Source organism: Nyctereutes procyonoides, unplaced genomic scaffold, assembly GCF_905146905.1.
Source record: "Nyctereutes procyonoides isolate TBG_1078 unplaced genomic scaffold, NYPRO_anot_genome, whole genome shotgun sequence".
In the NCBI taxonomy this organism is placed as follows: Eukaryota; Metazoa; Chordata; class Mammalia; order Carnivora; family Canidae; genus Nyctereutes; species Nyctereutes procyonoides.
The window spans coordinates 15,552,548-15,577,947 of NW_026575046.1; the positions used below are offsets into that span (position 1 = coordinate 15,552,548).

Below are 25,400 nucleotides of genomic sequence, written 5' to 3' on the forward strand. Positions count from 1 at the left end.
CACACATTCTGCGCACCCCCCCCCCCATGTGTGCTGCATCCCCTGGCTGAGAGCCAGCTGGCGCGGGGGGTCCCACCTCCAGGGAGTCCCGGCCTGACCAGACAGTGGGAAGCCGGTTGGCCTGTCACCAGTCTGTCCATTCCTTCGTTGCCTGAGAGCTTCTGCAGGGTCAGCGGCCTTGGCCCCTGTGCCCGCACCCCCACCCTCCTCCCTGCCCCTCCACCTCCAGTCGAGAGCCGCCTAGGATTCATCCCTATGACCGTCGATCAGAGAGCTGAGACTGTCACCTAAAAAGCCGAAGCCTCCATACTCTAAACTGAAAGCGCTTCCCTTTCCAGTAAGACACTCTGCTCTCATTTTCACTAAGCAAAAAAGAAAAGAGAGAGAGAAAAAATAAATAAATAAGGGAAAAGGAAAAAAAAATCTCCGAAGACTCAGTTTCTGTCAAACCCATCCTGTCACCATTGCTGCTCCAGATATCCATGTACAAGTAAATAGATCACATTTTAAAATGAACTTTAACCACAGCGATGTTATTTGAAGATCTTTCAAGATAAGTAGAGCAAAAGCTAGAATGTGGTTTTTCAGGTTAAAATGTTGTTTGCTGTTATAAACAGTGGGAAGCGAAGGTTGTTGCCTGATAGCTCTGTGTTTACCAGCTTTGTGTTTGGAAGCAGCAACATTTTAAAATGTGTATTTGAAAAAAATGAGTATTCATAATGATTTTGGTAGGTTTTATTTTTGCTCCTATTGGGAGGCGGCCTGGCTTTGTGGTTGAGAGAGTGGGCCCAGGAGCCACACTGATTGGGTTCACACCTACAAACTGTGTGACCTTGGGCAAGTGACCTCATGGTGCCTTGGTTTCTCTATCTGTAAGATAGTATTACCAGACCCTCAAAGGGCTCCTGTATGGATTAGATAATGTACAAAGTGCCTAGCTCAGTGGCTGGCAGGTAGAAAGCACCCGGTAATAAATGTTAGACATTATGATTACTATCACTTTTCCTACTATTTCTGGTTTGCTGGTAGTTGTGGTGCCCAGGAAGTATTTCTGAGCCATGTGAAATTATATGTGGATAAATAAATAAGCTGGCATTTCATCTCCTGAATTCAGTGTCTCCTCTTTGGAAAGAAAGAAAAGGCTTTCATTTGTTTGTGGTGCCATGATGACAAAGAATCCAAACCGATGTCTCAGAAATCCCCACGTGACCACACATGGGGAAAATCCAGATTTTGTGTTGGATTTTATAATCATTCGATTAAAGTAATTTATTTAACTTCTACTTTCATAGTTCTTTTTTTTTAAGATTTTATTTATTTATTTATTCATGAGAGACACAGAAAGAGAGAGAGAGGCAGAGACGCAGGTAGAGGGAGAAGCAGGCTCCATGAAGGAAGCCTGACATGGGACTCCATCCCGGGTCTCCAGGATCACGCCGTGGGCTGAAGGCAGAGCTAAACCGCTGAGCCACCCGGTCTGCCCAACTTTCATAGTTCTTATACAAAGAGGTCATTTCAAATGATGTTCCTAAATTATTAAGAAAATGCTTTGGTGAAATAAATGTAATAAGATCAATGAGAATACTGTAACTGGGTTGTTAGCAGAATCAATTTCCCATGACCAATATATTTACAAATGTAAGTGAATACATGATTTTCTATACCAACCAAATAAATGTGGTTTCTTACAATGAACACATGCTGATCAAATGTAAATTACTTTTAGCAAACCTGTAAACCTGTACATCCTTAACATTTGGGTTTCCATTCAATAGGAGATAATAATAAATCTTTTAGTGTTAAAATCCAAATGTCACAGGAGAGTTTCTATAAGCAAGTGAGTCAGGACCCATTATGTGAGGACAAAATATGAAATATTAAGGTGTTTAAAAATAGAAGGAGTTAATGACTTGCAGGAATTTTCATCCCACTATTACTTCAGGGTATCTGACTTTAAAATATTCCCCAACCTTCTCCTTTATCTTCATAACAAAATATGATGGCTGCTTTGGTGCCTTGTGTTTTCAAGGCACACATGTCAAACAACTCCAGACTCTCTCAGCTCATCCCCCATTACCTGCTATTGAAAACTATGGCCTCTGACTTCAACGGCAAACTTACCCAGGGCTGGTTTAAACATCTGGAGCTTATGATTTTGTCCATGCTGCCGAGTGTCAGGTGATCACAGGTCAGCTCACTCCTTCACCCCCAAATTAGCATTCTGTAGTCAGCATTAGTTATCAAAAGTACACTATTCAAAAGTGATATGTTAATAACAACTGTGGTGGATAGGACCAGAAAGATCAATGGTGAGTGGATGTTCTTTTTCACTTAGTTCACTCAGGTTTGACCTCTGGCTGCAGGAAATCTGTATTTTCAAAGAATAAGGTCTCACAAGAAAATGATTCACTTTGATTCCTGGCATGACTTATGATAAGCAATGTGTGTGTCACTTGGCAGGGGTCAGCTCAGATAGTCAACTAACTCATGTCTCTATGAGTAAAATGACCTCAGTCAAATCGAAACCTTTGGAACTCAGCTCTGAAGAAAAGAAACTTACATTCTTAAAACATTTCCCCAAAATTGTGGAGAAGAAAAGAAACCATATATATATAATTCTACATTTTCCATGTGTTTCTACCCTTCTACATTTTGATAATATTTTAAATTTATGTTTTCAATGTCTGTGATTTAAAATGTAAGATGCTGGTATTTTAAATGGATGAAAAACAGATCTTCTATTCCTAATATTAAAAAAAACATGGAAAAATGAGACAATATCCCCTGCAAAAAAAAAAAAATCTCCTGGTCTGAAATTCTACAAATCTGTAGACATTATTGACTTGGCATTAGGATTTTTCTTTAATACAAAATGAATACAGTTCATTCACTAACAGGGACATAACACTTGGGCTTGTTCATCATGTGCCAAATCCTGTGTAATTGCTTTTTATGAGTACTATTTAATATAATAGGACAGTTCCCTTCATTATTAAATTAGGAAACAAAGGCTCCAAGGTCTCTGATATCTTTCCAAGGGTACATCCTGTAAGATGCTGAGTGACATTTAAAATAAATAGAAAACCATTTTCTTAAAGAAAAAAGTAAAAATGAAAACACTGTTTCATCACTCCCATACATTAGATGATTGTTAATCCTAAGTCACTTAATTAATTTTTGTTGCTTCTCTTTGTATCTCTTTGCTTAGGATATTAAAATAATTCTCCCAAGGAGTGAGCATGTACAAGGAAGTGATGCAGAAAGATCTCCTTCAAGACTTACAGAGGAAAAGAAATGAAGACAAGGGTGTGATTTTTATAATTTGGCAATGGATCTTCCAAACATGAAATGTAAACAAGGTGTTTGTAATATGTGTTGTCATTAGAAGTATAGAAATGACCCCTACCAAGTTATGAAGAGTAATGAAAAAGGGGCCTACCTTAACCCAGAGAATATTCTATAATAAACCGTAATTACAGAGCAAAAATCCTAAGAAGGAATGCTTTTTGAAGTGATTCTGAATAGACGGCACCAGGACAATATGTTCAAAAATAAACACAAACGTAAGTCATGAAAGTCCCCATGAGAAGTACTTACATTAGGCAAGCTTAATGAAAAATCCCCCGAAGTTCCACATCAGGGAAGTATTGATACATACGTTTCATCATTCTTGCTCCATGTGCAGTAGAATTCTGAGGTTCATCCCACTAGCTGAAGAGAAGATTGTGTTATCAGCTGCTGGTACGGCCATGCTCCTATCATCTATTCCTAATAGAATATAATGTTTCCTATATAGATGGATGTATTTGTGCAATTCTATCTTTTTACTTGTGTAAATTAGTGACTCAAAGCCAGTGATACTTATCTCAAGACAAAAAAAAATTTTGTGAGTGATAATGTCTTCTCAGTGGTGGGCCTTATGTGAAACCCCTGCTGGATCTCCATCCCTCCTGGCTGCTGCTCCTGAGGCTCCCTGGCTTCTGGATCCTCCTTTTTCACTCAACCTCTAAACATTGGAGGGCCTCAGAACTCAGCCTCCTCCATCTACAGTCCATCCTTGGATGACTCAACCATTTCCATTAGTTTGTGGGTATTATAGAGGCTAACACTGAAATTTCCATTCCCATCATCCCCCAGAATCCAAACTTCAGTCATACTGTCCATTTGATTATATATCATAGTCATTGTAAACTCAATCTGTCCAAGCCAATCTGGGGGCCTTTCTTAATACAAGTGAGGTCTTGTTACCCCTCAGCTCCAACCCTCTATCAGCATCCTATCTCATGCAGCCCCCAGCCCAAGTTCTCACCTTGAGCTTACTTGTTACCTCTCTGATCTTATCTCCTACTGTTTTGCCCTTTGCCCACTCTACTTAAGTGACAAATCCACCTTGTTGAACCTAGAACACACCAGCACACTTCGGTCTCGGGTCCTTTGTATGTACTTTTTTCTCTGCCTGGAATGATTTTCTCCCAAATATCTGCATGGCTTGTTTTAGGTGCCTGTTTAAATGACACTTTGTCAGGAAGGCCTTCCTTCAACACATAACAAACTAGAAATAACCCGCAACCCAACACAACATATTATTTTCCATTGTACTTATCAACATCTGACAAACTACATGTTTACTCTTTTGTTTGCCCGTCACTCCACTAGGTTGTAAGTTCCATGAAGTCAGAGAGTCTCTTGTATTTTCTTCATTGCAACGCTCTTAGACCTAAGACTAAACTCATAGCCAGCTTTAAGTTGTATTAATACATTTGTGCAAAATATGTGGAAATATCACATTAGGATTGATCACTAAAACAGCAAGAAATCTAAAGACAATTTCTATTGTTATTAATAATTATATTCTCTTTCAGAGAGTTATACATCTCCTTAGTTTACTTCCTGTGGGGTCCATTACCAGAATCCTTATCTTCAAAATGTTGGAGGATGGTGGTGACCCAGAAGCACAGGAATGGAAAAGAAATTCTGCCAGAGATTTCCAAATTCAATCTAGCTGGTTCACATGCAATTCCAGTTATTACCAGATAATTCTAGTTATTCTAGAGAAGGGAGGAGAAGAATAACTGAAAATCAAGTTCAAATAAGTAAAATATGATTAAGATGCAGGCAATAAATGAATCCACATTTCATCAAGGATTGAACAAGGCAAGGCAACAGTACTTTGCAATAGAAAAAAATTAAAAGCAGAGCTAACAATATCCCTTGCTCTCCTAATGTTCTTGCACAACATCGTTAAATAAGGAAATTGCAGAACTGTCCTCCTGGGGCCCATTGACTCATCTAAGCAGTAGGAGAACAACCGCCACATGAAAGGTCTCCCTGGTGGGTATTCGCTACCATGTCACAATCTCTTAATCATCACCAAGACTGAGCAGATGTGACTGGGCATTACCCAAAGCTGTGAAAGGAGCTCTCCCACACAGGTCCTAGAGCAGACAAAGGGTGGGACTTCACACCGAAACCAGAAGCTGTATGGGATTCTCCTAGACAAAGGAAGAATGTGCTAGAACTCATCTACCTGAGGACCTCTCAAGTCTTAAAAGTCTAGGAAATGCCTAACTATCTTCAAAGGATTCTGGTGCTGCTTTTGCACTAAATATTGCTATGTCCTCCAGCTACTACCTTTGTGAGATGGTGGCTCTTTCTCTGGATATCATTGTGGCCTTTACAGGATTATTCATAATACCCTTGGGAACAAAGTCAACAATTATGGACTGAGTGCAAGGACAAGTGAGTTTGGAACCAGTGGAGGGACACAAAAGATTCATCACACAAATTATTCATTATGTGTCTTCCTCAGTGGACTGCCAGCTACAGGAACTACTACCCCTGTCTGTCTTACTGATCTCTGTGATGCAAAACATCAACAAAGACATTCAAAAAGGGATCCAGGATCCAGGTGAACTGTAATTATGGCAGATAGTGTTGGAAGAGATTTGAATTAAACTATGTTTAATAAGAGAAAGAGGACCCAATAACAAGTTTAAGGGACTAATATAGGTGACTATAGATAGTAATAGCTGCTAGTTTTGAGGGTTTACTATGAGGCAGGCACACCACCGAGAGCTTTCCAAGCATTGTCTCCATTAGTTCTCACAACCATGTAAGGTAGGTACTCTTAGGATTGCCATTTACATAGAATGAAAACGACTTTCGGAGAGATGATTAACTTGCCCTAAGTCACACAGCTGGTAAGTAATAGAGTAGGAACTCGATATTAACACCAAAAGCCATCCTCTTACCCATTTTGCTCAATTTATATACAAAAAAAAAAAAATGCACAAGCACCGGATGGAGGAAGTATGGCTTAGCTGTGTTTAAAAATAAAAACAGAGACTCTGGGTGGCTCAGCGGTTGGGCGTCTGCCTTTGGCTCAGGGCATGATCCCGGGGTCCTGGGATCGAGTCCCACATTGGGCTTCCTGCAGCGAGCCAGCTTCTCCCTCTGCCTATGTCTCTCCCTCTCTCTCTCTCTCTCTCTCGAATAAATAAATAAAATCCTTAAAAAAAAAAACTAAGGATTTTGTTCAGAGCAATTTGACTAGTTTTCTGTGCGCTGTGGCTCCTAAAGAATCCAATGCCCTCAGAGAATTAGTGGTTGTAAGGAAGATGCTGACTTTCCTCTGATCTGTGGTGGCCAACCTCAGGCGGCAATTCTGCGTGCAGTTCACGGTCACACGCTTCAATATATGCAGAGTTTATATATGCAGAGGAACTGATTTTTTTATTCAGAAGTGAGAAAATTCAAGCCCCTTTGCCTTAGGCTGAGTAGAGAAGCTTCCACCTTAAGGGACAAAGGAGTACTCTCTGCAGTCCCCGGGAATAAACCAACACTAGTGGGAATGTTGCACCATCCAGATTTCAGAAGCTGCGAGCTCCCAGTTACTAGAAGAATCCTGACAGAGGCAAGTACCAAGTGGCAAAACATTTGGTGGCCATGACAAGAGTCCAGAGCTTTACCCCTGGTCCTACTCCTACTCCAATTCTTGTCTCTACTGAATCAGCTTCTCAGCTCTGCTACCTCAACTTCCATCTCCTCAAAGGGCCTCTCCAGCTTGGTCTTCATTATGTATGGATCTCACTTTTCTTTAGAGCACTTTGATTAGGCTTGTGCCACAATTTGAGCACCCTCTATTTCCTTGCACTAGAAGCCCTACCCATAGAGCCCAATGCCATACTCCAGCCACTTAGCTGTTAACTCTGTCTGAGTCAGCCAAAGGCTCCCTAAGGGAGGATTACAATGGGTGCAGGTGGGATACAGACATTGGATGGGGCATTTGGCATGATGCCCTATCCATCTCTGAGGTTCTTTGAGAACAGCTCCTCCTTCTAACTCCCAATTCTCCACTAATGGCAACACCTTCCATTCTCCCGGTCTTTGACACTCAGAACTTGTACCAAGTCCTTGCCTCCTGGCTGTCTCTCCCCCTTCAAGTTGGAGTCTTATTACCCCCTATAAATATCTCTCATATCTGTCTTCCCCTTTCAGTTCCCACCATCCCCAGCCTATTTCAAGAACCCTCAAAATCTTTCTTCTAGGCTCTTGAATAGCTCTCAGTTGACCCCCTACTTTCTGGGCCTTCTACATCTTCCCTTTTTCTGCCCCAATCCAGCCTCCGCACTACTCTTAAAATAATCTTCCTGAAACTCTGCTTAAGCATGTCACATTTTTGCTTAAAAGTTCCCTCTGAATCCTTGCTGTCAAATAAATTCCCATCTCTTAGAATATTACTTAGAATCTGACTTTCTATACTCATCATCTTTTTCTCACTCTCAGCTTCATATAGCTTCACTCAACATAGCCTCTGATACTTACAGATAACAAATACAGTACAGAGTAATGAATGAAGAGGGATGTTTCCTTTTACCAGAAATTCTAAAAGATGAGAGCAACTTTTTAGAATAAAGATGTTCCTATAATCTTTTTCACCCCTTGCATCAGATCTATTGAGAGAATTGATTTTGTCTTTTTAGGATTATTTGTGTGTGAGAGTATGTGTATGGAGGTGGTAAGAGGGTCACTTTCCTCCTCCCCAGATGGCTTCCTGCAGCTCTGGAGAAGACAGGCTGAGTGACATCAGGGTACATCTCCTAGAGGCTGGTTGACTCATGCAAGCTAACGAGAACCAAGAATTCCACTGTGATCAGCTCCTCTGAGGACGTGGAGCCTGGTCTAAACCTGAATGGGTCAGCCCAGCAGACCCCACTGTCTGGGCTCTGCCTAAGCCCCTCCCCACACCTTAGCCCTCTAAACAAAGGGCCCTAACTGTGCCCCAACACCGTTTGCAACTTCTTCTGTCTTCTCTCCTATTTTACTGGCATATTTGACTTAGTAATGAATTTATGTTGCCTGTTGGAGTAGCTCCTTCAGCCTCCAGTAGTTCTCATGTTCTCTGACAGTCTTAGGAGGCAGCATCCTCTGTTACTGGAGGCATCACCAAAGATCCTGTTAAGCTAGGGATAAATAAATCAATGAACACATTCACTCTCAGATTCTTAGCATAAGAACGGAGTGAAATTTTGTTTTTTAAGCCTGTGTCAAAACAAATCTGGAAAGAGATGTCCCAAAGGGGCCACCCTGGGCTCATAGCAGCGCCTTGAGCGCTTGAGCTCCAAGCAACTGCTGTTGTGTCTTTGCTCACTTCATGCTAACCACAAAGAGACAGTGACACTGAGCACTGTCTGAAACAGCCTCACCTTGCTGTGCCCCCACAAACCAGGCTGAAACCACAACATCCTTCTCGCACGCGGCAGACCTTACTATGCGCTCGAAGGCTTACTCCTCTCCCACTAGTTTCACTGTTTGAGCCCATTTCATGGTACAGTCCCTGTAAATCAAGGAGAGCCATTCCCACCAGCCTCCTTGCAAAAGTGTCTACAGGAAGAGTGCATTGGAAAACATCACTTAGCTTGCTCATGCTACAGGAGACTGTGACCATTTTTTCCTGAACTCAGGGGCCCTTCGCAAAGTTTACCCATCGTACCAGCGGGATTATTTGGAAAGTTCTTTTACAATGCTAAAGTACCACTTGTAAAACCATGCAGCTGTTATTTCTTGCAGAGAGCAATTTCCTCCAAGCTCATAACCATGTTTCTAAACATTGCATTTCCCTAAGGTAGCAAGCAGGTAGTAATAAATACTTCTTGGGTATTTGACATGTGCCAACCACTATTCTAAGCACTTTCTAAGAATTAACTCATTTCATTCTCATCTAGAGAGAACTCATAAGGTAGGTATATTGCTACTCTCACTGCTGAGGTGTGAAGGTTAAGCAGCTCACCTAACCCACATGGCTGCTGAGGGTCTAGGATTCCAACCAGGGAGGGAAGTGATCTGCTTCCCGAGTCTTTATGCTCAACCCTCCAAGGGTGGTTCAGGTAGAGACATCGCAAGGTATAGCCATGTCTTTAAGTCCCCAGGAGCTCCCCTCAGCTGTTTCTTGAACCCTCTGCCCTTTGAGCATTGCCTCCCTGCTGACAGAATTTTGCCATCAGGGGTCTTGGTCTATGGAAGATGACTCCATTCACCTACAACCTGACATTTTGTGGCCTCCTGGCTTGCCTTGGCTGAATTGCTAATTTCACTCTCTTTCCTCCCCCTTATTCAGATCTTCATAAATCTGATCACATCTCTCTTTTTGACCCTTGAACTCACGCATGTGGTCCATTCACCATCTAGCCCCCCGCTCAGTGGGAAGGGTCTAAACCCTTTCTCTTGACAAATACTTTGGACAGAGTATAGGGAGACAGATGAGTCTCCAGAACACTTTTCCCCTGCGAAGCCCTCTCCTGCAAAGGCATCATGATAAATCAAGTTTCTTCTGTCAGTCACAGGTTAATTTAATGGACATGTGCTCTAACTGAACTTCTCCAGTTTCCTTGACTGCATGATTCTGAGACCATTTGACATGAGAACACAGGCCGCAAACACAATGCCAGAGGGACTAGCATTTGAAAACTGTGGTAGCATGTCTGGTTTCTTAAAAGCATGACTTCTCAGTCTATTTTTAATTTTCCCACTTTTAAGAGAGCACAGGGTAGATTTCACTTTTAGTTCTACTATAGGAAAACAGAGCATATGCATCATGACAAACACAATTAACCTTCATTGTCAGTGGCAGAGAGGCCACAAGGCATGCATGATGAAGACTGTCACACACTAACTGGCTGTTACCAAGTGCTACCCAGTAGTACTGGGAGAAGTTTGGAATTCTTTTTTTTTTTTTAATTTAAGAATAGTTATTTATTTATTTATTTATTTATTTATTTATTTATTTATTTGACAGAGAGAGAGAGTACACAAGCAAGGGGAGTAGCAGAGGGAGAGGGGGAAGCAGGCTCCCCACTGAGCAGAGAGCCTAACATGAGGCCCAATCCCAGGATACCAGATCATGACCTGAGCTGAAGACAGATGCTTAATCAACTGAACCACTCAGGTGGCCGAAGCCTGAAATTCTGATCCACATGCAAAATCTCTTAAATTGGAAATATTGATAACTCTTTCAAATATTTTTTTCATTCAAATATTTTAAAACATTGTGAGAGCCAGCTCTGTGTAAACCAAATGATTATATTTGTGGGCCTTATATGTGGTCCATTGCTGATCCATTTTCCATTGTCAGGTATCCCAAAGTAGGTCATTCACAGCAAGTCACAGAGTGGTTGTAGCAGCAAGACTAGAGGCCACCAACCCCAATGCTTCACAGTACCGTGTGTACAGGGCCACAACTAGCTCATATAGCACCTTTGTGTGACTCCCCACAAGGCACTCTCTGGGAGACGTCCCTTCCTTTAGACTCATATAATACATGGCAGGACACAACATATCATATCAAGGAATAAAGTTCAGCCCCCATCCTCCTCTCAAATGGTTGCATTTTTGCAATGCACGAACTGCCCAGTCATCTACAGCAGACTTCGTGTGGCTTCACTCAGCATATCTGGACACTCAAACCATGTGAATGAAAAAATAGTCTGAAGAAGGAAGGCCAAAGTTCTCCAGCTATCATGCAACTCCTTGGCTTCCCAGCATTTGAGCCCCTTACCAGGAGGCCAGGGGTGCACAGCTCAACCAAGACCAGGGTACAACCCCCTCTACAACCTATTGTCTTATTGCATCTCCCACCCATGCTAGACACAGATGAGTAGAAAAGAGATATTAAACACATACATGGGATGAGGCTGAGCCTTAAAGAAGCCTGGAGGTGGTAGCCTAGGACAGGCCTAGTATTAAGCACAAAAACACATCATACAGCCTGTAAATGCATTTGCCCACATGTTCCTTTGCCTTAGGTGGTTGTCTAGCAATGCAACTTTCTTCCTAACTCTCAATTTTATCTCCAAGGCTAAGTTGAAATGGAAAAGTCAGCACAACTTCCTGTATTCATCCCTCCCCCTATGACTAAGAACAAGGCAAGACCACTGAAGTGGTGATTACTAGCAACTCACATATCAGTTATGATCAAACTATTGTTCCGAAAGCCACAGTTGGTGGATCTATTTCCAGTTGGCTGTGGACGCACTTTATAAGTTTCTCCCTTCTCAAAGAAATTCCCAGAGACAGAAGAACCTGGTAAGAAGATATATTATTCCCCATGCCGATCTTGTCCCTCTTATTGCTACAATCACATCCCCTTTATTCTTTGGGGAAAGAATAAATATGAAAATAAATATATCTTTTGGAAACCTTGTTACTGATTATAGGGGTGCTCTGGGTGAAGGCCCTCCCCTGGTTCTCCTTTCATCCTCTGGTTCCGCATCTCTGTCCCCACCCACTCACCAGCACCAAACAACCTCATAGCTGAGCTACATGTGGGCAGCAGTTCTGGGGCATCATGGCACCTATGAATGAAAAACAATCTCCTCTCCTTCAGCTTTTCTGTGAGGCAACGTGTGCTGCTCTTTCCTGCACAGGATACAACAGATCTCCATTCCCACACTAGAGACAGCAAACGCTAAAAGAACAGTTTCACTAAAACCCTGGGACATGGAGTCTCTAAAAGAGAATGAAACTAAAAGAAGACAAAATTTTTTTCTCCCATCCAGAATGCCATGGGGCCTCAATCCCCTCCCCGACCCCTCCACACACACCCTAGGACTCCAGTGTCCCAGATGCAGCTGGAGACAGATGCCCCTTAGGAGAAAGATACTCTGCAGAAGAAAAAGAATTCCTGGCAGGAGTGGTGATGCCCAGAGGAAAGAGGCAAACCCAGTGAAAGGTAAGAAATGACAGATTCTTTGCTGGGCAGCCTCATATGTTTGTGAGCACATATAAGAACCATTTCAGTCTTCTCAAAGATCGCCCCCCTCAAATGCTTGGGCAACATTTTTCAGGAGCCTAGTGGTCCCGAGTGAGTAGGTTCAGGGGCCCGAGAAGTTGAAATTATTGTAATGTAAAGTCACTACCCATAGGTAGTGACACTGGAGAAACCAAATTGAAAAGATTTGTGTATTTTGATCTTCAGAGCCTTTGTAAGATTTCCATATATTTTATCTTTTGCCTGCGGTAAGTGTTTTCTAGAATCAGTTGTATGTCCAATGGATCACTTAGGTAGAAGGGGATTCCTGTCCTAGGAAGATTTCCAGGAAACATCAGGGTGGTGGGGACACTCCATGTCTGACCTTAGGAGATGGAGCTGCCTACCCCTCTTCGACCTCTCCCCTCTTGGTGTCCGCAGATCCAGTGTAGACCCTGAAACTTTGATGTTCTCTGACTCACAAGAAACCTGAGAACCCTAATAGCTCGAGAAGTTGAGTCAGTTGTAACATTCTTAATGCTTAATGTTTGGCTGTTGAGAAATCAGATATTATTGCCAACTTCACACCCAGATGATTATCATAGTTTGAATGGGGGGATTTGCAGGAAGAGCGTGAAGGTACCTCATGTGAGTGACTCATTCTACCTCCTCCGTCAAATGCTCACTTGGCAGATAAACCCCCAGTGACATCATTACATTCTCATATCCTCAAAAAGTAAGCCATGTGGCTTGGAGAATTTTCCTTTCCCACCGCACTTCTTAAGCCAGAGTACACTAGCATGACAAAGTCAGCAGTCGTGTGTATGGAGAACCCGTGGAGCCACAGAGCCACCATCTCCCTAGAGATTTCAGGGGGGAAAGTAATTGCTATATTTGCAAGATGTTGCTCTTAAAATTTGTCCAAATAAATAATACACGCACATAGAGAAGTTCAAAGGTTGCACAGATATATGGTGAAAAGTAAGTTTCCTTTCCCATTCCTGTCTGCCCGTCCCACAGGGCTACACCCAAGAGTCAACTACTATAACTAATTTCTTAATTATCCTTCCGGAGAAGATATTTTAAATACACCCCATCCTAATTTAACACAGATTGCAAATGATTTAAAACTGTGATTTTCAGATGGTAAAGTATGTATGAATCATCTGGGGATTTCCTTAAGATGCTTATTTTGATTCAGTAAATCTTGAGTAGGACTAGGATTCTGCATTCCTGACAAGCTCCCCAGGTGATGATGCCAAGGCACTTGGTCCATCGTGGGTCACACACCGAATAGCAGGTATTTAGAACCTTGTATTTACTCTAATGTGAACTAATGAGGTAAATATGTGAATTAACACATGATTTTTCAGAAAGCAATCTTACAACACTGCTAAAATTAAAAGTCTTTGAAGGTCTCCAACCCAGCAATCCCATTCTAACCCAGAGGAAAGCATTGTTCATTATTATATATATGTGTATCTATACACTTATTATTATATGTATGTGTGTATATATGTAAATATTCATTCATTTATTGCCCTGGAAACACATGGAGGAAAGCCCACTTATAGGAAATGATTGAGTTAACTGTGATATATCCGTATCATGAAGCATTGCTCAGTCATTAAAAAAAAAAGGACAGAGAGAAAAGTTTCAGAAGGTAACTAGTAGCTTTATTTTATTTATTTATTTTTTTTTAACTAGTAGCTTTAAAGAAATTTCCACCAGGTATTGTTGAATGAGTAAAGCCAAATTCAGTGAAGTATGTATTAAATGATCCTATTTTTTGCAAAATAAAAGACAAAAACTAAAAACATATGTGTTTGCTTATACATGTATGTAATACATGTATTCTATAGTGTATTCACATACATGTGTGTAGTGTGTATACACATCGATGTGTATATGTTATATATGATTCTATGAGCAAATAAAAATATGATTCTATGAGCAAATAAAAAAAACAGTAAGTTATGGATTTAGGAGGTAGGACATGATAGTGAATGAAAGGGACAAATGAAAAAGAAAATGAGGAAAATGGTATTAAAATAGCATGCATAAATTATTATATTTATATAAAATTATGTGTGTGAATATGCTTATACATAAAATATTGGAAAAATCTTATTTTTATATTAAATACCTATGTATGGCATCAAGAACAAATTACATACTCATTTGAAGATAAAATATGAGACTTCGGGCAGCCCCGGTGGCTCAGTGGTTTAGCGCCGCTTTCATTCCAGGGTGTGATCCTGGAGACCCAGAATCGAGTCCCACGTCGGGCTCCCTGCGTGGAACCTGCTCCTCCCTCTGCCTGCGTCTCTGTCTCTGTCTCTCTCTGTGTGTGTGTCTCTCTTTCTCTGTGTCTCTCATGAATAAATAAATAAAATCTTTAAAAAAGATATATGAGACTTCAGTGTTCTCAGAACATGGTCCCACTCTCTAAACTTCCTTGAGAAGACTTTTAGTATGAATATTTGAAAATTCTCACTTTTGGTGCCTACATGGTATCTCTTCATTTAGTTGCTTTCAAGAGAAAAAAAAAAATAGTGAAGATTGATGTGTCAATAGTGGCCAGGGAGAACATAATTTGGGATTCCCAAAATCAATTGCTCATAAGGGTAGCCACCATAATTGTGATTAAATCTCCCTGAGGTCTTCATTGAGAGTTATCACCAATTTCTCTTCACACAGTTCAGAAATTGCCGCCTATTTGTAAGAGCACACTCTTCAAAGCTTGTTTTCCCCCCAAAGAAATAAACATCAAATTAGCAGTATCTAGCCCACATCATGGTACAGAATGTGGGGCAGATTACCAAAGTATGTGAGATGCACGTAATTTGAAGTCTTTTTATCCACAGAGTAAAGAAACATTATTTTTTCCTCCCCGCTGCTTACCCACATCTGAGTGCAATCAGACAGACACCTAAAATACATGTACAGCAAATCAGCTAAAAAAAATATGGCCACACTTGCATTTTGTTTTGAAGATTTTCAGATAATCTGAAAGATTGTTTCCAAACCATGGTTCTGGTTTTATAGTCCAGGGCAATGCTTTAACCATTTCAGAAATAGACCAGAATGCAGGTTTCTAAATTTTTCCCCTTGTAAAATACAGAATGGATTTTTTTTTACTTCAATGGCAAAGCTATTAGACCTACACAAATAATAAAGTAATCTAATATGTTCAGTTACTATTACCCAAAATGTTTATTTCTATGGTAAATTGAAAAGGACTGAGATATCTGGTCATATAGACATCCAAAACATCTGCTATCCACTTCCTTCCTTTCTAAGAAGTTTCCTTCCTGAAGGAAAGTTGTAACCATAGAATAGGACAAAGACAGTTTATTTCTCTCATCTTCCTTTTTTATCTGTATTCATTTTTTTAGAAGAGTGTTGATAGGTAGTATACTGTTTATTATGGTTTGTTAAGATGAGTCTGCAAAAGTTGGTGCCCTAAGGGATTCAGATGCCAATTAGATATAAACATTTAGTCTTCCTTGGCAAATAACTCTGTATTCTTTTCCTCCACCTGTGGCAATGAAGTACCATCCATCCAGTAGACAAGGAGTCCCCAAAACAAAGTGGTGGAGGCCATCATCAATGCAATTAGGGGAACCAGAGTCTTTGATCTTCTATAACTTCCTATTCCAGCCAAAGACTGAACTGCCACCAGGCAGTAATTGTCCAGGCCTCCTTCCCTGACAAGGCATTAACCTGTATGGGTTAAAAAGGCACCAGAGAGACAATCACATGTTGTCCCCTCCCCAGTGCCTTAAGAATGTGAAAGTCAATTAGGAATTAAGGACTCTAGATCTGTTACTCTTTCCTGGAAATGTAACCAATCAGTACTGTAGAAAGATCCACGTTGATCCATAGACTGGGAAGGGATTCTCCTTGGTGAGACATAAGATGTAGCACACAAGCCATTTAAGGTTAAGATGTGGAGGAGTAGGGTGATCCTACGCTTGCCTCTTTCCTCAAACAGTTAGATAAATATAGAATCATTCTGAACACCCAATAAATTGATTGGAAGCCTTAGAGAGCAAAGTTGCATGTCTACAAACAGGAAAAAAAAATGACCTCTGGAAGGTAAGAACTGCAGAAAGTTGATTTGTGGGAGAAGGGAGCCATGAGCACTGTGGAGGGCAGGGAGCCCTGATCACAGAGAGAGTAGGGAGAGAGAATGAGAGGGAAAGAGAAAGAGTGGGGGAAAAAAGAGTGAAAACACATGCAGAGGACTGCACAAGAAAACTGTTCCCCCAAACCATTGACTGGGAAAAAGGAGAGCGTTCAATATCACTAGTTTTTTATAAAGAGCAGAGCACAGAGTCTGAAGTTTCAGAGGTCAGTGCCATAGCCAGGGTCATGCCTGGTGGAGTCCCAATGGAGAAGCAGGATAGAGCCCCAGGAGCAAGCAGCACAGTCTAAGGATCCTCTGGGTCACTCAGGGAGAAGTAGTTCCCCAGTTTAGTGTGATTGGTAGAGGAGATATGGCCTTTCCTCGGGCAAAAGACTCTGAGCACCCTTGAGCTGCCCCATTCACCAGCATAAGAACAAAGACTCTGCTTGAAGGCAGCAAACCCTTGTGGGGCTGTATGTTGTGATTTCCCATTAACTCCAAACCACTGTACAATCATGCAACTATTTTCTGGGAAAAGCCAACACTGGCTGTAGCACAAGACCCTCCTCCAGAGAATCAGCACAGGTCCACTTGTTGGAGGATCTCTGATTTTATCTCAGCATGCCTGAGATAAAATACAGGAATTCTGTGCCAACTGGCAGGTGGACAGCTTATATAAGGACAGGGTGAAGTTGGGGATCTGATGGAAGCTGGGGACACAGAAGAAGTGATTGTTTGTATATCTGTGAAGGCTTCCTGAAGAGTGGTGGACACAAACTTCCCACTCTAGAGATGAGACAGCAGGGAAAAGCCATTTTTACTCCTTGCCCACCAGCACTGATCCACCTCAGGGAGCTAACCTGTGTTACGAAGTGGGGAATGGAGCCACTACGACAAGCCAGGCCCCCTGCACTCTACAAGCACATCTCCACTAGGGCAAGTCCACCTGAGAATTAGAGTAGCAGGGCACTCCTCCTGAAAACCAGTACAAAACCCTTGCACACACCAACTCTACTGATCATGGAGTGCTACAAAGCTTCAGCTCTAGGGAAAATAATATTTAGCTTCCTTTGGGTTTCTTTTGTTTCTTTGTTTGGATGGTTGATTTTTTGTTGTTTTTGTTTTTGGATACAGAATGAGCAATTTTTAAAGTTTATTTTTAAAATATTTATCCTTTTTTTTCCTATCAAGAGTCTCCTAAGCAGACCAAATCACACCTAGGATCTAGCTTTGTTTATTCAGTTATTTTTTTCTTTAATTTTTAAATTTAACTTTACTTTGTTTTCTTTAATTAATTAATTTATTTATTTATTTGATCTCTAAAATGACAAGACAGAGGAATTCACTCCAAAAGAAAGAACAGGAAGAAATGATGGTTAGGGATCTAATCCATATAGATATAAGTAAGATATCTAGACTAGAATTTAAAACAATAATTATAAGGAGACTAACTGGGCTTGAAAAAAAAACATAGAAGATACTAAAGAATCCTTTATTGCCAAGATGAAAGAGCTAAAAATATAGTCAATTAAAAATTAAAAATATTACAATGGAGATGCAAACCTGAATGAGTTTCATAACAAAAGGATGATGAAGCAGAAGAATGAATTAATGATATAGAAAATAAAATAATGAAATAATGAAGCTGAAAAGAAGAGGGAAACAAGGGTAATAGATCGCAAAAGTAGACTTAGGAAACTCAGCCAATCATTAAAATGGAATAACATTCATGACATGGGAGTTGAAGATGAAGAGAGAGAAAAAGGACCAGAAGGTTTATTCAAACAAATGATAATTGAAAACTTCACTAATCTGAGAAAGGACAGAGACATCAAAATCCAAGAAGCACAGAGAGCTTCCATTAAATTCAACAAAGCCAGCCATCACCAAAGCATATCATAGTCAAATTCACAAAATACAAAGACAAGGAAAGAATTTTGAAAACAGCAAGAGGGAAAAAAAAGTCCTTAACTTACAAGGGAAGATAGATCAGGTTTGCAGCAGATCTGTCCACAGAAACTTGACAGCCAGAAGAGAATGATAAGATATATTCAATGCACTGAATGGCAAAAATATTCAGCCAAGAACACTTTATCCAACAAGGCTGTTTTCCAGAATAGAAGGAGAGATAAAGAGTTTCCCAGACAAACAAAAACTAAAGGAGTTTGTGACCACAGAATCAGCTCTGCAAGAAATATTAAGGGGGACTTTTTGAGTGGAAAAGAAAGGCCAAAAGCAACAAAGACTAGAAAGGAACAGAGAACATTACTAGAAAAACTAGCTCTATAGGTAACACAATGGCACTAATTTCATATCTTTCAATAATCACTCTAAATGTAAAAGGATTAAATGCTCCAAACAAAAGACACAAGGTATCACAATGGATAAACAAACAAACAAACAAACAAACAAACAAGATCCATCTATATACTGCCTACAGGAGATTCATTTTAGACCTAAAGACACCTCTGGATTGAAAGTGATGGGATGGAGGGACACCTGAGTGGCTCAGCTGGTTAAGTGACCAGCTCAGGTCGTGATCTCCAGGTCCTGGGACCAAGCCTTGCATCAGCAAGGAGTCTGCTTCTCTTTCTCCCCTTTTCTCTCTCTCCCTCTGTCCCCTCTCAAATAAATAAAATGTTTTAAAAAGAAAGTGAGGGGTTAGAGAACCATCTATCTTGCTTATAGACATCAAAAGAAAGCCAGCATAACCATATCTATATTAGGCAAACCAGATTTTAAAACAAAGACTGTAACAAGAGATGAAGAAGGGCTTTATATCCTAACTAAGGGGTCTATTCATCAAGATCTAACAATTATAAATATTTATACCCCCAACCTGGGAGTACCAAAATATATAAATCAATGAATAACAAACATAAAGAAACTCATTGATAATAACACAATAATAGTAGGGGACTTTAACATCCCACACCCCCACTTAAAACAAAGGACAGATCCTCTAAGCAGAATCAATACAGAAACAATGGCTTCAAATGGCACACTGGATTGGAGGGACTTAACAGATATATTCAGAACATTTTATCCTAAAGCAGCAGAATACACAATCTTTTCCCACGCACATGGAACATACTCTAGAATAGATCACATACTGGGTCACAAATCAGCCCTCAACAAAAACATTGAGATCATATTATGCATATTTTCAGACTCTAATGCTATGAAACTTAAAGTCAACCACAATTCAGAAAGAACACAAATACATGGAGGTTAAGGACATCTTACTAAAAAGAATAGATGAGTTAACCAGGAAATTAGAGAAGAAATAAAAAGTACAAGGAAGCAAATGCAAATGAAAACATAGTAATCCAAAACCTTTGGGATGCTGCAAAGGCAGTCCTAAGAAGAAAGTATATTGCAATACAGGCCTAACTGAAGAAGCAAGAAAAGTCTCAAATACATAACCTAACCTTAGATCTAAAGGATCTAGAAAAGGAACAGCAAATAAAGCCTACAGCCAGGAGAAGAGAGGAAATAATAAAGATTAGAGCAGAAATAAACATATAAACAGACAAACAAAAAATCAGTAGAACAGGTCAACAAAACTAAGAGCTGATCCTTTGAAAGAATTAATAAAATTGATAACCCCCTCACCAGATATGCCAAGAAAAAAAAATAGAGAGAAAGGACACAAATAGATAAAAATCACAAATGAAAGGGGAGAGATCACAACTAACACCACAGAAATAAAAACAATTATAAGGCAATATTACAAAAAATTATATGCTAACAGAATGGGCAATCTGGAAGAAATGGGCAATTTCCTAGAAACTTACAAACTACCCAAACTGAAACAGTAAGAAATGGAAAATTTGAACAGACTCATAACCAGTAAAAATCTCCCCAAAACTAGGGCACCTGGGTGGTTCAGTTGGTTAAGTGTCTGCCTTTGGCTCAGGTCATGATCCCAGGGTCCTGGCATCCAGGTCCACATCAGGCTCCCTGCTTAGCAGGGAGTCTGCTTCTCTCTCCCTCTCTCCTGCTTTTGCGCGCTCTCTCTCTCTCTTCTCTCAAATAAGTAAATAAATAAAATATTTTTTAAAAAATCTCCCAAAAAAACAAAATTCCAGGGCCAGCTGGCTTCCTGGGGGAATTCCACTAGACATTTAGAGAAGAGTTACTACGCATTCTTCTCAAACTGTTCCAAAAAATAGAAATGGAAGGAAAACTTTCAAACTCATTCTATGAGGCCAGCATTATCTTGATTCCAAAACCAAAGACCTCACTTTAGAGGAGAATAACAGGCCAATATCCATGGTGTACATGGAAGCAAAAATTCTCAACAAAATACTAGCATACTGAAATCAACAGTACATTAGAAGAATTATCCACTGCGATCAAGTGGGATTTTTTTCTAAGGGTGCAGGGCTGATTCTGTATTCACAAATCAATCAGTGTGATATACCACACTAATAAAAGAAAGAATAAGAACCATAGGAGCCTCTCAATAGATGTAGAAAAAGTATTTGATAAAATACAGCATCCATTCTTGATAAAAACCCCAACAAAATAGGAACAGAAGGAACATACCCCAACATCACAAAGGCCATATACAAAAGACCCACAGCTAAAGTCATTCTGAATGGAGAAAAACTGAGAGCCTTTCCCCTATGGTTAAGAACAAGACAAGGATGTCCATTCTCACTATTACTATTTAACACAGTACTGGAAGTCTTAGCCTCAGCAATTAAACAACAAAAAGAAATAAAAGGCATCCAAATTGGCAAGGAATAAGTCAACTTTTCACTATTTGCAGATGACATGATACACTATGTGGAATACCCTAAAGACTTCAAAAAATTGCTAGAACTAACACATGAATTCAGCAAGGTCACAGAATATAAAATCAATGTACGGAAATCTGTTGCATGAATAATGAAACAGCAGAAAAAGAAATCTAGGCATCAGTCCCATTTGCAATTTCACCAAAACGCATAAGATATCTAGGAATAAACTTAAACCAAAGAGGTAAAAGATGTGTACTCAGGAAACTATAGAACACTTACAAAAGATATTGAAGAGGCACACACACAAAGTATAAAAGCATTCATGTTCATGGATTGAAAAAACAAACATTGTTAAAATGTCTATACCGCCCAGAGAAATCTACACATTTAACACAATCCCTATCAAAGTACTACCAGCATTTTTTACAGAGCTAGAACAAACAATCCCAAAATTTTTCTGGAACTACAAAAGACACCAAATAGCCAAAGCAATCCTGAAAAATAAAAACAAAACTGGAGGCATCCTGATTCCAGATTTTAAGCTATATTACACAGCTGTAGTCATCAAGACAGTATGGTACAGGTGCAAAAACAAACACACAGTTCAATGGAACAGAATAGAAAACCCAGGAATGGCCCCACAACTGTGTGGTCAACTAATCTCTGACAAAGCAGGAAAGAATATCCAATGGAAAAATGACTGTCTCTTTAACAAATAGTGTTAGGAAAACTGGACAGCAACATGTAGAAGAATGAAACTGGACCACTTTCTTACACCATAAGCAAAAATAAACTCAAATTGAATGAAAGACCTGAATGTGAGACAGGAAGTCATCAAGATTCTAGAGGAGAACACAGATGACACCTCTATGACCTTGGCGGTAGCAACTTCTTACTACACATGTCGCCAGAGGCAAGGGAAAGAAAAGCAAAAATGAACTATTGGGACTTCATCAGGATAAAAAGCTACACAGTGAAGGAAATAATCAACCAAAACTAAAAGGCAACCTATGGAATGGGAGAAGATATTTGCAAATGACATATCTGATAAAGGGTTCGTATCCAAAATTTATAAAGAACTTATCAAACTCAACACCCAAAAACTGAATAACCCAGTTAAGAAATGGGCAGAAGGCATGAATAAAACATTTCTCCAAAGAAGACATCGAAAATGGCTATTAGCACATGAAAAGATGTTCGATATCATTCGTCATCAGGGAAATACACATCAAAATCATGACGAGATACCACCTCACACCTGTTGGAATGGCTAAAATTAACAACATGAGAAACAATGAGTGTTGGAGAGGAAATGGAGAAAGGGGAACCCTCTTGCACTGTTGGTGGGAGTGTAAACTAGTGTAGCTACTCTGGAAAACAGTATGAAAGTTCCTCAAAAAAATTAAAAATAGAACTACCCTACTTGAACTACTAGATATTTACCCAAAGGATCCAAAAATACAGATTGAAAGGAGTACTTGCACCCAGATGTTTACAGCAGCATTATCGACAACAGCCAAACTATAGAAAGAGCCCAAATGTCCTACAACTGAAGGTATAGTATATGTACACAATGGAATATTACACAGTATTACTCAGTAATCAAAAAGAATGGGATATTTGCCACTTGTGGTGGCATGAATGGAGCTAGAGAGTATTATGCTAAGAGAAATAAGTCAGAGCAAGACAAATACCACCTGATTTCAGTCATATATGGAATTTAAGAAACAAAACAGATGAACATATGGGAGGGGGAAAAAAGAAAGAGAGGGAAACAAACCCCATGAGACTTTTTTTTCCATAGAGACTCTTTTTTTTTTTCCCATAGAGACTCTTAAAGATAGAGAATAAACTGCAGATTGATGGAGGGAGGTGGGTAGGGGATGGGCCACATGGGGGATGGGCATCAAGGAGGGCACTTGCGTCCATCACTGAGTGTTGTATTTAAGTGATGAATCACTGAATTCTACTCCCGAAGCCAAGATTGCACTGTATGTTAACTAATGAGAATTTAAATAAAAATTTGAAGGGGAAAAAAAAAACTTATATTTGGCACACAAATCATGCGTTTTGCAACTTGCGAGTCCCCTGATTCTGTTTCATGGCATGATATTCATTTGTATGATTTAATAAGGAATGCTTTCTGAATTAAAGACAAGAATAAGCAATGTAACATTCTCCAAGCTGTATAATTCTATTGTTTCCAATATCAAAGACATGTGTTTACAGGGACAAGGATGACAAAAGTGGTTCCTGATTCAAAAGATGGATTTTTCCCCCATGATTGAATATCTTAAAAATTAGAATGAACCTTACAATTAATGTCATCTCAATTTGGGGAATTGCAGGAAATAAGAACAATATCAAATTCACATATCAATGTTGTTGGTTCTAAAGCAATTGTAAGTACTCATCAAGTAAGTTTTCCTGTAATTATACCCTCTCAGCTTTTTTGTGTTTTTTTTTAACCATGTATTGCCCTAAGGAGTGTTTATTTATTGATAGCACCTAATTAATCATCCCTCTGGGTTACCTCATTTGCTAAACTTCTGAAGTTTTTGATGCCACAGTAAGACATTTTGCTTTAAAGGCAATTTTTGGCAGATATTTATTGTCTATCTGTTTCTATCCCAGCCCGAAGCCTGACAGGCTAGTCTTATAATTCTACCCAAAATTCTACTGAATGGACTGCAACTCATATTTCATCCCATCCCTTTGGAAAGAGGGCTGTGTGACCCCAATCTTTTTTCTTTCTTCTTTTTAAATGATACATAGATGTGTATTGTGAAAGCTGAACTCCTTACACAAGTAGAATTGTGCTTAGCAGGACATTGACCTGACCTACTTTGATGAGAATGTGTTGCACAATTGTAAATCACTAACTGACACTGGCTGACCTATTTCCAATTATATAAGGTTTCTCTGAAACACTTACTGAGAGGGAACATGAATTAAAATCATTATGGAATTGCCTCTACAATCAGATTGGAACAAATTACAGAAAATATTATTACCAATCCTATTCTACTCTGCTATTTAGATAGCAACATTTTTTTCTGTGTTCTTCTTTTTTCTCCTTGAGTGTTTTTAATTTATCAAGAATCATTCTTAAGAACAAAACTGCTCCTTTAGTCAATTCTTACCTTCTTTTAAAGTGACTGATTTAATTCATTTTACTAGAATAGTGACTTGTAGCTGAACAAATTTTTTTAAATCTCTCAAAAAACCTGTTTGCAGGACTTGATCAAATTAACTAGTGAGTTTTCTCTTTCTTTCTTTCTTTCTTTCTTTCTTTCTTTCTTTCTTTCTTTCTTTTGGGGGTATCATATAAGACATTGCTTGGATATCACATTTTTGATACTGAATACTGCTGCACATAAAATATTCTTTATTGAGGACACATGGAAATACAACCCAAAATGGCACTAGAGTTTTTGGAGAGTCTAGTGTTTGTAAGTTCCAGAATTATACATAGAAACCATCCATCCATTCATTTTTATTATATAATTACCAAAGTGCTAATTACATGTGTTTTGGGTGTTCCCTTATTGGGGAAAATGTTTTTAACACCTATAAACCACAAGCAGAGTGTCACATTAACAAAGCCCTTTGTTCCCACAATTTGTTCAAGAACAATTTGCATCTGTAAGCAAAATTTGATATCAACACAGTTGTGGCCTTAAATGCTGACTGAGACCATAAGTTGGCTAACAGCTTAAAAGGTAACAGGTTGATAGATATAAAATGGTTTAGGATGAACTGGCCTCAGAAACCAAGCAGAACGGTGTGGGGGATCCTCTTAATTTCAATTTAAAATAGGGTCAATATTTTTATTGTGTTTCCATTGTCTGAAAAAAAAAATCAAATCCTACTCACTTGAACTGTCTCAGGGCCCACTGCTACTTTTTTTTTTTTTAATGCACCACTACTTCTAAGTAAAACAAAATCAATTTCTGATGCATCACAAAAATAAAAGCCAGTGTGTCAAGATAGAACTATTGCCTAAACTATGTAAACAGGAAAACCTAATCTCTAAAATTTCCTACCCAAACACCTTTTTTTGTTGTTGTTCAGCAAGCACATTGGTAAATCATTGGGAAACATCAAGGTACTTGCCTGCACTGGTTAAGACATCGCTTAACATAGTAACTCACTGCAAGATAACAAGGACAAGAATAGCTGTAGCCAACCAGAATGAGGCCAATTGTTTCTTATCTGCAACAAAAAGAGGAAAGGAACCAAAGAGAAAGAAAAATGGGCAAAAACATGTTTAAGA

The 25,400-nt window shown here is 39.5% G+C and overlaps 1 protein-coding gene across 1 annotated transcript in view; it reads left to right on the forward strand.

Annotated features, from left to right (window-relative positions):
- SPEF2 (sperm flagellar 2) overlaps positions 1-3,298 on the forward strand; it is a 163,739-nt gene extending 160,441 nt beyond the window's left edge. Inside the window, exon 36 of the mRNA XM_055325754.1 lies at positions 3,209-3,298. Coding sequence (XP_055181729.1) covers positions 3,209-3,298 — 90 coding nt within the window. The remainder of the gene's footprint in view (positions 1-3,208) is intronic.
- Positions 3,299-25,400: the final 22,102 nt, after the last annotated feature.